General features: G+C 37.9%; 1 protein-coding gene across 8 annotated transcripts in view; it reads right to left on the reverse strand.

The window, feature by feature from the left end:
• DGKB (diacylglycerol kinase beta) overlaps positions 1-13,645 on the reverse strand; it is an 870,186-nt gene that overhangs the window by 587,706 nt on the left and 268,835 nt on the right. For all 8 annotated transcript variants that reach the window (XM_019958478.2, XM_019958484.2, XM_019958481.2 and 5 more), the window contains 3 exons: positions 8,781-8,898; positions 5,606-5,694; positions 5,407-5,523 (listed from right to left, as the gene is read on the reverse strand). In XM_019958478.2, coding sequence (XP_019814037.1) covers positions 5,407-5,523; positions 5,606-5,694; positions 8,781-8,898 — 324 coding nt within the window. The remainder of the gene's footprint in view (positions 1-5,406; positions 5,524-5,605; positions 5,695-8,780; positions 8,899-13,645) is intronic.

Raw genomic sequence — 13,645 nt, forward strand, 5'->3', positions numbered from 1 at the left:
AACCAAATCTGAGAGAGATATTTTAAGGAGGAAACTTAGAGGCTCAGTGATAGGTTGAATATATGAGACAGAGGTGAAAGACAAGGATAAGAGATTGACTTCCAGCTCTATTTCCAATCATTGCAAGCATGATGTTACTATGTTTCATAGAAGAGAGTTTGTGAATATAAATAAATCAGCTTAGTCTAGGCTTTAGTGATATTCAGGACCACATGTTTCTGAATGCTTTTAGAACATGCAGGTGTTATTCTTAGACTGGGAAATTAGAGTTCCTTCCAGAAGGGAGAGAGAAGGTTTGAGTAACATTCATGGAGTACCCTCTGTGAGCCAGAGGTTGGGCTTTGTGCCTCCACATGACAATTTACCTGGGCTTCCCAGGTGGTACTAGTGGTAAAGAATCTGCCTCCCAATGCAAGAGACGCAAGGCATGTGGGTTCAATCCCTGGATTGAGAAGATTCCCCTGGAAGAGGACATGGCAACCCACTCTAGTATTCTTGCCTGAAGAATTCCATCAACAGAGGAGTGTGGTAGGCTACAGTCCATGGGGTCTCAAAGAGTCAGACACAACTGAGCATGCACACACACACACACACACACACACACGGTATTTTACCTAGCCTTCACTGTGAAAGTAATTGTTGATCACTAAGCACTAGGTACTTCCCTGGTGGCTCAGGCAGTAAAGCGTCTGCCTACAACGCTGGAGACGCAGGTTCAATCCCTGGCTAGGGAAGATCTCCTGGAGAAGGAAATGGTAACCCACTCCAGTATTCTTGCCTGGAGAATCCCATGGACCAAGAAGCCTGGTAGTCTACAGGCCATGGGGTCGCTAAGAGTCAGACACGACTGAGCGACTTCACTTTGAAGCACTAGTATGGGCTTCCCAGGTGGAGTTAGAAGTAAAGAACATGCCTGCCAATGCAGGAGACTTAAGAGACTCGGGTTTGATCCCTGGGTCAGGAATACCCTCTGGGGAAGGAAATGGCAACCCACTGTGGTACTGTTGCCTGAAGAATCCCATGGACAGAGGATCCTGATGGGCTACCATCCATGGGATCGCAAAGAGTTAGACACAACTGAATCGACTTAGCACACATGCAAGCATTATTACGTATGAGATTCTGCACTAAACATATTTATACAGATTTTTTAAAATTCATTTAATTTTTATAAAAACCGTCTTACAAGATAGGTATCATTATATCCATTTTGACAATTAAGAAACTGGCCAAAGCTTGTATATACTTTGTCCAAGATTATACAACTACTGCCTTAGTTGTTGAACAGAGACACTTATAGCATATGGTTGGTCTAACTTATGACTAAATTAAGACACAAGCAATTGCCAAAGCCCTAGGTTTAAAGGAAGTGATAGCATTTGTAAAACCACTGAAATGAAACCAGGTTTCATTCTCTTTGTTTCTCTCTACAATCTATTCCATGCAGATTCCATTCAGATAGGCCTCCCTAACACTCAGCTCTGATGGTGCATATCCCATCACTTTCACAGCTTCTGCTAGCTCTTTACTATATTTATAGCACTTTCTGGGAAGCATAAAGACATAAGAAAGTAGATTCAGTTTGTTTAAAGGCAAGCAGGGGACTTCCCTGGTGGTCCAGCGGCTAAGACTCTATGTTCCCAAGGCAGGAGGCCCCCGGTTCAACCCCTGGTCAGAGAAGTAGATCACACGTGCTGCAACTAAAGGACCCACGTGCCCCAACTAAGAGTCAGTGCAGCCAAATACATAAATAAATATTTTTTAAAAATAAAAGCTATCAGGAGTGTGTCAGTCAAGACCAGATCAACTTTAAACTGAAATCTTCATACAATAGATCAAGAACGAAGTATAGATCATACTAAATATAGAAATGGTCAGAGGTAGATATCTTTTATTTAACCTAGGCAGATAATCAATAAATTAATAAATATATTCATATAATTGCTTAACGTTAAAACGCCAAAAGAGTACAGAAGCTGAAGCTACATATAAGAAGCTTATATATTTATGTGTGTGTGTGTGTGTGTGTGTATATATATAGTCTTCTGGAAACATGAGAACTTTTTTTTTTTAATTTTGAGTTTTGTTTCATGAACCAAACACTCACAGAACCCTGGAGATCATGGTTTATAGCAAATAAAGCTGAAGTTAGCCAGAAGCCTCAGGTCTTGGGAAAGTTTAGTAAGCTAAGAAGCACCCTGAGAAGCTCCATTTCTCTCTGACTCTGCATTAAACCCTTCCGTGCTCGTGCTCTGAGTAGAAGGTGGGATTTGAAGACATTTATAGCTTATAAAGTGCTTTGTTGTAGTGACAAAAGAGTCATCTTCAGGTTCACAGTGACCTTAAGAGGAAGATGCTAGGGTCATGTTGTCTGAACTGAACTGCACCTGAAATCCTCAGATTATACAAGCAGAATTTATTCAGACACAGTGTCTTCTTTCCTATAAAAAGAAAGGCCTAATTGCTTATAAGACTAGGATCAGGATCAAGACCAAAAATAAGTGTATAACTGGAGATTTATGGGGCTAGAAATGTAAATTTTCAGTGTCAGAACCAAGAAACAAAAGAAAACAAGAAAAGCAAAATGGAATATAAAACAAGAAAAACATTTCAAGATGCTTTGATTATCACTAAGACACTATTAGCAATGGTAACTCTGAGGAGAGTCATTCCCATAGAATGAAAAAGGCAGAAGATATTAAATAGGGGAAAGAGAAGAGAAGTCAAATAAAGAAACTTAAAATCTCTAAAAGCTTTTATATCAGGAAAGGAGGCAGTGCATAATTTTATAGTGTTCACATTTTAAATACACAATTTAAAAAATCCTGCAATGTTCACTGCAGCACTGTTTGCAATAGCCAGGACATGGAAGCAACCTAAGTGTCTATCAACATGGGAATGTGTAAAGAAGATGTGGGCCATGTAGACAATGGAATACTACTCAGCCATAAAAAGGAGTGAAATTGTGCCATTTGCCAAGACGTGGATGGACCTAGAGACTGTCATACAGACTAAAATGAGTCAGAAAGAGAAAACCAAACGTTGTATATTAACACAAATACACGGTGGGGCAGATGGACTTATGAGCAAAGAAGGAATAGAGACACAGACATAGAGAACAAATGTACGGATACCAAGAAGGGAGGGATGGGGAACACGTGTATACCTGTGGCAGATTCATGTTGATATATGGCAAAACCAATACAATATTGTAAAGCTAAAAAATAAAATAAAAAAAAGAAGGGAAGGGTAGGTGGAATGGATTGGGAGATAGGAACTGACATATATACACTGCTGCTGCTGCTAAGTTGCTTCAGTCGTGTCCGACTCTGTGCGACCCCATAGATGGCAGCCCACCAGGCTCCCCCGCCCCTGGGATTCTCCAGGCAAGAACACTGGAGTGGGTTGCCATTTCCTTCTCCAATGCATGAAATGGAAAAGTGAAAGTGAAGTTGCTCAGTTGTGTCCGACTCTTAGCAACCCCATGGACTGCAGCCCACCAGGCTCCTCCATCCATGGGATTTTCCAGGCAAGAGTACTGGAGTGGGGTGCCATTGCCTTCTCCGATATATGCACTACCATGTATAAAATAGACAACTAATGATAACCAACTACATAGAACAGGGAACTCTACTCAGTGCTCTGTGGTGACCTAAATGAAAAAGAAATCCAAAAAAGAGGGACTGTATGTATACATAGAGCTGATTCACTTTGCTGTACAGCAGAGACTACTAACACAGCATTTTAATGCAACTATACTCCAATAAAAAAAAAGAAATTGAAAATGGGAAAAAAAAAACACATTTGAAATGTATTAATGATGGGAAATAACTTGAAATACAAGGAAGAAACAAATTCTGATATTCTCCAAATTCAGTTTGCAGTAAAAGATATAACTAACAAAAATGTACTCCGTGGGGAAAATAAGAGGAATAGAGTTATATAAGATCTGAAACAAAAATTAAATTTTGTATAGACGCTTAGAAAAGAAAACTAATATTTTAATGAGCACAAGGTTTTTAATAAATAAAATAGGTATGGTCTTCTTAAAACTGAGAAATCAATGTGTTTAAGTAATTCACGTGTATAGTTTAAATCATTGTTAGACGTTTTATTATAATACCCAATCACTTCAAAAAAATAAAACTGTCTTTCAAAATTGAGGAAATTTCAAATGTAAATATAATTTAACTGAGTAATAGCTGAAAATGATTGAAGAAAATGTGTTCATTAAAAAAAAAAGTACTTAATTGTACTTTTGAAATACAAGTCACAGTTTGTTTTTCTCATTATCCCGTGTGTATGTGTGTGTGTATGTGTACTTACGAAAATTTTTAAATGGTGTGTGTGTTGGGGAGGACTGCTCAGGGGCACTACACAGAAACTTATTTGCTTAAGTGATACACTGCTCTCTACTGTTTAATTCCCACAATGCAAGAACAATTTGTCCTATAAATAAGATGACCCATACACTAGGTGTAAAGAGAAAACAAAGTCAATGGAGGGAAACTTCAGCCCCATAAATGTTTTGTACTAAATGGTAAAAAAATAGTTATTCTTAAAAATGTGCATTCTAATTAGTTTCCAGAAATACAACAGGAAATACTAGAGGTACCACCTAATAAATATGTTTATCCCAGAAGTTATTTGAAGCAGCTTTTTCAATTATGCAAGCCAGGGAGAGTGCAAAGATTTCCCAGGAAAGACCAAGTGACCTTTCTTCATTGTAAATGCCATTCATGGTTAGCATTTACATCCACACCTGTATCCCTCAATCTATGACTTAATGAAAGAGCAAGACAACAACACATTGTAAATAAGGGTTAAGTGAGTTCTTAGAATCATCAAGAACTAAAATATGGACACGCCTGCATCTCTACTGAGCTGTGTGGTCATTAATGATTTGCTTAAATTTTCTTGGTCTTAGTATCTTCACTATAAAATTAAGTCTTTGAATCACATTATTCATGGTTCTATCCTTTTTAAGCCTAATAGATTCTACACTCAAAATAAATACAGAATATGTAGAATAATAAATTCTACCAAAATAGAGTTTCAGGGCAGAGAGCTAGCTGAGCTCTACCCAGTCAATATTCCAAGCTCACTGCCCATTCACAGCCACGGTGCCTTGTTACCTTTCTAGAACTCCACAGAGCACAGTTTGAAAGCCTCATGACAGTACTATCTCTAAGGTTAGCTCTAAAATTCTGGACCCTCTGAGGTCAAATTCGACTCTGACCTTTATCCCTTTGGGAGCCACACATGAGATGAGTGGCTCCCATGATGCTATGCTAACTTGGACTTAGTCTAAAGTCAAGATGGCCTTCTAAGACTCATCAGAGAGCATGGGACACGGCGTGTGCATCAGGAGTGAGTGGAAGAGATACATTCTCTGATGTTACTCACTGTGATCTGACACCAAACACAATGCAGTCCCGTCAAGCCCTGGTAACATTTGACCGTTTTGTGGCACTTATCACACTTGGTTGGGCAGTTGCCTTCAACCCAGTAATGATGCATCACCTAGAACAGAACGAGAGCACTGCAGTGAGAAGAAGCATCCATTAACAACACACTCCCAAAGCCAGCATGGCCATGCACTCACATCAGTGTTCTTCTTGGACTTCACGTAAGTCTTGATACATGAAGGAGGCGCTCTAGCCACGCAGCGCTCATGGACTGTGTACTTGCAAACTGTAAGAAAACACATACACAAATTCAGAGCTCATCCTGGCCCAGACTGCAATTTTACAGAGAAAGAGTGACATTAACAGAACCTTGTTTCATAGCCGCTGCTCCCTAATCAATCCAATCAGCGGCATCAAGAAAAAGTCCAAGTCTACTGTTTTGACCATGGAATACAAAAGGCCAATTAGTACAGGAAATATTACGCATGTGAAAAACCAAGACTCTTCTACCATGGCATAGCAGGAAATGCTTAATTAAATCAGGCCTCACTCAAATTTTTCACAATAATTCCCAGATGACAAAAATATTAAAGACAAATTGATGACTGCCAAATGGCTTGGTGTCATTTGTTAGAAGGAAAAGATCTATATTTTACAGAGTATAGGCATGAGAGCAGCTGGCAGGCATGGGAGTAAAAGCCCATGAGTTTCTGCTGTTTTGTCTATTGATTTATCTAAATCTTAAATAGCTGGTTAGTCTATTTCCAGAGAATAGATTTCCTCATACATGCCAGGCCTTCAGTTAAACTTCATCCTTCATAGCCATCATGGCAATCTGTCTCCAAAAGGAAAAACCTTTGCTAGACAGCATATGGGATGTGTGTGTGTGTGTGTGTGTGTGTGCGTGAGCATGCATGTGTGCATGTGTATGTATGTATTTTATGATATATAGATGCAAAAATTAATATATATGTACAAATGTGTATATATACACATATACAAAGATATACATGTGTATATATATTTATATTTTGTGTATATATATATATACACAAAATTAATATGTATATGCGAATATGTATGGGTTTCCTTGGTGGCTCAGATGGTAAAGAATCCATCTGCAATGCTGGAGACCTGGGTTCAATCCCTGGGTTGGGAAGATTCCCTGGAGGAGGGCAGGGCAACGCATTCCAATACTCTTGGCTGAAGAATCCCCATGGACAGAGGAGCCTGGCAGGCTATAGTCCATGGATTTCCAAAGAGTCAGACACGACTGAGCGACTAAACACAAATATGCATATATTCACAAATACAAATATATATATGGGTGTGTGTGTGTAAAATGTGACATAAAGCCAACATATACAGTTTATTGGCATCTGTAAATCACTACATGGCTTGATTTTGAGTATAACTCAGGGTCTTATAAAGATATTCTTTAATAAAATACTGGTTTCTAATTAAGAGTAACAAATGCATAAATACAGGGAATAAAAATTAAGTAAAAAAGCAACCAGGTAGCTCTCTCAACAAAACAAAAAGAAATTAACCACTGCATGGAATTAGAATGAAAAAAATACTAAGTTCACATAATACTTATATAGTAAAACTCTTCCCCAATAGCCACATCTGTGACTCCCTTTGGCAACAGTGAGGAAGAAAATATAGTTTCTCTTCCCTTCCCTAATGGTAATAATGTTGTATATTACATTTGCTACACTTACCAGTTAGAATTTGTGAGTAAGATTCTCACTCTTACATGACACTGCCCACATTATTTGAGAATTACCATTTTGTTTCATAAGCTCCCATCAATAGAAAATACTCTGAAAAATTATTTTCCTTAAAAATAATAAATCCTTGAAAATAAAGTACTTCCTTTGTACATGGAGAATGTTATGGGGTAACCAGCCTCTTAAGTGTGGCCACCAGAAACAGCCCTCTGAAGTGGTATGACATAATTTTATGTTACTTTATCAAAATCTGTAAACATTTAAAAGCATCCTAAAATATGGTTTTTAATGTCAAATAAAACATCTGAAAGTCTTCTCCCAATTATGCTACCAAAGAAGCCATTAGCTAAAATTAATATCTGAAAAGTATGTATTATATGGAAGCCAGGTAAGAAATTAGATTTATTATAAATGCACAAAAATGGGATGTGTCCAATAAACCTGACAGGTTTTGTGAACATACACTGCAGACGAGGGTTTGGTTGGACAATGTGCTGGACTGAGACAAAGTCACCCTTAGTGAGGAGGACTCAGTATTCCCCCTGTTTTAGCAGAAGTATCACAGAATGCAAAAGTTCCTCAGGAGTACATGCTGTTGGTTTAAAAATTCTTAAGTGCCTTTTATAAATTGATGCAAGCATTATCTGAAAATTCCAGTGGGCAGTATTTCGTAGAAGAAAATAAATATTGCAAAGTTAAGTGTGCTGAAATAAAAATAATGGCTGCAATTCATGAACGGGCAAAACTTTGCATTCTAATACCTGTTAACCATATATGAAGAACTTCTCCATGATAGAATTAAAACTCATGTGTCTGAGGTACAAGGTTAGTTTTTATTCCTTGTGATTTCTTAATCTGAGTGCAAACTGATCATGTAATTATTTTTATTTATTTATTTTTTTAAATTTTACTTTATTTAACTTTACAATATTGTATTGGTTTTGCCATATATCAAAATGAATCTGCCACAGGTATACATGTGTTCCCCATCCCAAACCCTCCTCCCTCCTCCCTCCCCCTACCATCCCTCTGGGTCGTCCCAGTGCACCAGCCCCAAGCGTCCAGTATCATGCATCGAACCTGGACTGGCGACTCGTTTCATATATGATATTATACATATTTCAATGCCATTCTCCCAAATCATCCCACCCTCTCCCTCTCCCACAGAGTCCAAAAGACTGTTCTATACATCAGACACACACGATCATGTAATTATTTTTAAAAGACTAAAAGGAATAAGCTCATTATAGGAAAACAATGTGAATAAAGCAACTAACTTGGGGAAAAAAGGACAAATATGTGTAAATGTAAGATATAAGTATGAGAGGCCAGTGGAAATTTTCCTAATACTCGCAGAAGCAATGAGAATCATGAATAAACTAAATTACAGTGGAAAGAAAATGGCTTGTGAGTTGGAAAATGTCCTTATTCCTTTCCCAAGGAGAGGGCTTTCCAAAACTGAAGGAAGTTAAAACTAGAATGACCTAAGCCTTCAGAAACATATTACAGGGAGACATAAATCATAGGTACAGGAAGGGTCAGGTTAATTTCTTGACTCTGTCTGCAAATGGGACTGTGCCATGAAATCAACCTTTCCTCACCGGAGGTGATGATGTCCAGGCAAAGGAAACATACTCACAGGAGCAGCAGAGGCCCTGCTTCCCTACTCCGATCAGCATGTTCAGGCAAAGATTGCAGTAGGCAGGTTTGTTAAAGTGCTTGAGTCGCCACACATGCTGTCCGTCATCCTTCACATTCTGCACGGGACGTAAGAGAAACAGATTTCACTTAATGAAATAAACAGTGGAATAAGAAAATGCCAATAAAATTCAGAGCTGGACGGCAGCATTTGAAGACAATCTGTTATTTCATCCCTGACTTTCTGCAAGATCGCCACAGAGTCTAGAAAAACACATGTGCTCTAGTGGAATGAGATCCTGCTAACAAATCTCAGATGCTACAGCAACCCACAGATTCTCACCTAATGTCAACAGTTCAACAGGAGGTCCCGAATCAGCATCACGGTCAGCCCAACTGAGCACTGCTGAGAACAGAGGCTTGTCTGCCTCACCTGGATATCTTATTTTTAGGACAATTCCATAAACAAATATGTGAATAAAGAAAGACAAAATATTCTTGAGTGGAAGATTCTGAGAGGTGAAAGCCTAGACAGAATATATTAACATTTGATCTTCCAGACCAAAGGATCAAACCTGGGTCTCCTGCACTGCAGGCAGATTCTTTACTGACTGAGCTACCAGGGTAGCTCCATAGCCTTGCTTAATAGTAGGAATATACAAATTTCATGATGGTGATTAGGTCTTTCTTATAAGGAAGCAGAGGGGTAGGATGGGATGAAAACATAAGACTTAAAAGTAAGTTACTGATGGTATTCTAAGGCTTCAGTTGGGGGATTCCTTACATGTTATAATTTACATTCATATATTTTTGTATGTCTCCAATAGTTAAATTTTAAAAATAAGTATTTGTAAGGCTCTAATTAATTTTTTCTTTACTTCTCTTTTGCAAAACATGAATGGTTTAAGTAAGATATGGGCATACTAACAGGATAAGTAATAGTAGAAGCATGTGTGTGTTTGGCTGTGACCATGGCATTTCCTGACACTTGTCCGAGTATTTCCTTTGATGATTAACATCTCTCACCAAACAATTTCCTTGTCTCCATCAGGAAGTCCGAATAACCCAAATATTAGGATTTAGAATTCACTACACCATTTAGGGTACTTTTCAAAAAAAAAAAAGAGGAAGTGAAGTGTTAGTCGCTCAGTTGTGTCAAAGAGAAGAGGATGACAAGTGTTCATAATACTGTTGAGTTTAGTCACTAAGTCATGTCTGACTTTGTGACACTATGGACCATAGCCTGCCAGGCTCCTCTGTCCATGGCATTTCCTAAGCAAGAAAACTGGAGTGGGTTGCCATTTCCTTCTCCAGGGGAATCTTCCGGACCCAGAGATCGAAACCGTGTCTCCTGGTTGGCAGGCAGATTCTTTACCACTGAACCACTGAGGAAGCCCAATTGTTCATATACCCATAGTTTTATTCCAATTTGGAACAATAGTGTATTCAAAAGTAGGCTACAATAATAAAACTTCTTTTTCAGTTACTAGCATTTTTCGTAAAATAATAAATTGAATATCCACTAATAAATAACTGAAATAAAAAAAAGAAAATAAAAAATATGAATGAATTTAATTTCATAGAAAAAATGGCAAAATATTAACACTGTTATTGTCTTTATTCGTAACAATCTCTATCATTTTTTACCACAATAAAATCCTGAGTTAATTAATCCAAAATCTTGGCAAAACTGTAATTATCATTTATTCTTCTAAAATTCTATATAATATCACAATAGCTATCCTCTATCGGACACCTAATTACATCTGCATCGTCCAACACTGAAGGAAAACAAAATAATAGGATGCTTACAAATCTCTTGAATTCCTTACAAGGAGGTCAAGATATTAAATGAAGTTACTATATATTTATCACTTTTTTCACCATCATTTTCTGTATTAACATATACTCCTTGTACATCATTCACCAAATTGTATCCAACTCAGATTAATTTTAGACATCATTTATTGGGATTCTATAGAAACCACTGCAGGTCTCAATTCTTCAGGTCAGTCAAGTTGCCATATTTCTTGGAACACACAGACCTAATAATTTTTTGAGCACCTATTATGCACTGAGTCACTAATACAAATTCTGTGGGAGTGAAATAATATAAACATGTCCTGATCATCTTGTTTCTCTAAATAATACAATATTAATAGTAATGCTTCCTGACCACTTTTTCCTATTCCTAGTCAAGACATAAACCACCAGATTTGAAGCACTCAATTAAATTCATAGTAACTAATTCTTACATTAGAACCAGAAATGTCAAATTTGCATCATAATATGAAGCATTAATGGAAATGCTTCCTGGGAGATAGTTCTCCATGGGTCTCTTGATCATCTGCACATTTTGTAAGCAGAAGAACTGTCCTCTTTCAACAACGTACAGCCTTGCATTGTAGAGACATATCTCCCTCCAGAGCAGAGGGCAGGTTTACTTACAGTCTGATATAATGAAAATAATCTCTCTTTTATAGACAAAGGTTAAGCAAGCTTGTTTACTGCATATGATAATAGCTTCCCCGGTGGCTCAGACCGAAAAGAATCTGCCTGCAACACGGGAGACCTGGGTTTGATGCATGGCTGAAGAAGATCCCTTGGAGAATGAAATGGCTACTCACTCCAGTATTCTTGCCTGGAGAATCCCATGGTCAGAGGAATCTGGTGGGCTACAGTCCATGGGGTTGCCGAGTCAAACATGACTGAGTGACTAACACTTTTCATTTCACTTTAGTTACCCCAAGCCAGAGAGTTCTCGGCTTTGATGTTGTTACTTGGGCCTCTGCATCACCCCAAGAGACTTTGCAGGCCTGGAGAGCTAGATCAGCTCTGAGACTCTTACTGCTTCTTTGCGGTGAGACAGCAATCTTGGTTTCTGACCCAGACACTCACGTCCTCTGCCAGCACCCACAGAACTGTGGCAAGTTCATTTGTTCACATACAAATAGGTAACTCTTAGAACCTTCACAGTTCTTGATAATACTCAGCTTCATTTTCCCAACAAAAGACTCACAAGCTCTCCACAAAAGCACTTCTGCAGAAGGTGTCATGGAGAGGACATCTCAAGACAATGGGGTTTCATTGTTTCCCCCAAAACTTAAGAAATAGCTTTTATAGTAATTTCTGAATCCAATTCTGGTTTGCTTGAGTCATAAGATTTCTAGTATCTTCGTTATATGAATGGAATGCTTTACGCAAGCATGTACTTAGTCGTGTCGGATTCCTTGTGACCCCCATGTAGCCTGCCAGGCTCCTCTCCTTGGCATTTCCCCAGTAAGAATACTGGAGTGGGTTGCCATTTCCTTCTCCAGGGGATCTTCCCAACCTGGGGATCAAACCTGTTACTCTTGCATCTTCTTCATTGACAGGAGGATTCTTTACCGAGTCACCTGGGAAGGCCAGGTGGGAAAGCTTTATATATTTGCTTAATTCTGCTATAGTTTATAATAAACTGTCTATATTTAAAATTTTTCTATTCTTTCAAATAAGAATAAGGTAGCCTGATACTAAAAGATTAAGAGATAAATTTTTTTAATATATATTGATAAATTTAGCATTAAATGTTGATAGGATCAATGCTTAAAAAAAATTTTTAAGTGAAAAAGAGAAAGGAAAATTTAGTTCTCATATGTATGACTGTTCTCATAATCCCTGTCATTTTATTTTTAAATGAGTGTCCATTCCATGTGAATAAGCCTCCTCCCGTGGAAGAACACATATGGACTAAGTTAGCTGGCATTTTCCTTATCAAAAAATAAACAAGTCTGAACGTGGGTGTTCTGTCAATCAGAACACTTAGCCATGTTACAGGCTGTCACTGATGTACAAATCCATTATCCAGACATAAAACGCTTTACCAAAAACAAATTAAATAGCTTTATAGCTCTTAGCCGGATACATTGCCAAACTATGCAAAGGATGAAATATGTATGTGACTTCAAGAGAAGAAATTGAAACCAGGAGCCAACTACTTCTCAGCAGTGCAAATTACACTCCAACGCTCTGTATTTTCATGTCTTGTCTTGTTTGTCTTATTTAGATGGTAAACTTGGTGGGGGCGGGGGAGGATGGGCCCCTTACTATATTCCATCAGCGGGGACAGCATATGCCTATTAGTACTTCTATTGCAAATAAATATTTATTGTCATAGAAAGGAATTCATTTTTCTAAAAAAGCAATGAAGAGCCAATCTGGAAGGCTTGATTCCTGGCCTCTGATGAAAATGTGGATAAGCCATTTCACCTTTATTTTCCTCTCTAATAAAATGACAGTAACCACTTTCCTCACCCAGACCGTGCTGTGAGGTTTCATTATACAATACCTGTGAAGTCAATTTAGCTCCTCAGAAGATTGGTGTTACATAAACAGCAAATATTATTACCATCATTGGGTTGAGTTGTGTAACATCCCAGCATTTCAGCTAAAAGATTTGAGAAGGATGTTTGTAGATTTAAAATGGCTTATTTCATAAAAATTGTGTTCTATTTTTTCCATCATTAGACATTACTCTTAACAAAAATGTATTCCTGATATTTAGTAAACACTGTATTTTATAATGAAGTAGTTCAGTTCTGTGCTGACGTCAGAGAAATGTTTAATGAAATCCAGGAAAATTCAGAGCGGCATCAGGGTCTTCCTCACCTTTTAATTCCTTTTGACCTTTTAAGTCAAAAGGAAGTTTCAAAGAGAAGAATGCTCTTTGGAAAATATTGAAAACTATTTCTTTATCTAGTGATTTGTAAAGTTTTAGCTTTTTCCCCTTAAATACCTCCAGGATTGTACATAGTGCTCAAGTGAACTAGGAATGTTATAAATATCATTATGTTCTAAAGATGGAGAAAGAAACGGCAACCCACTCCA

Source organism: Bos indicus, chromosome 4 (assembly GCF_029378745.1).
Source record: "Bos indicus isolate NIAB-ARS_2022 breed Sahiwal x Tharparkar chromosome 4, NIAB-ARS_B.indTharparkar_mat_pri_1.0, whole genome shotgun sequence".
NCBI classification, from domain to species: domain Eukaryota; kingdom Metazoa; phylum Chordata; class Mammalia; order Artiodactyla; family Bovidae; genus Bos; species Bos indicus.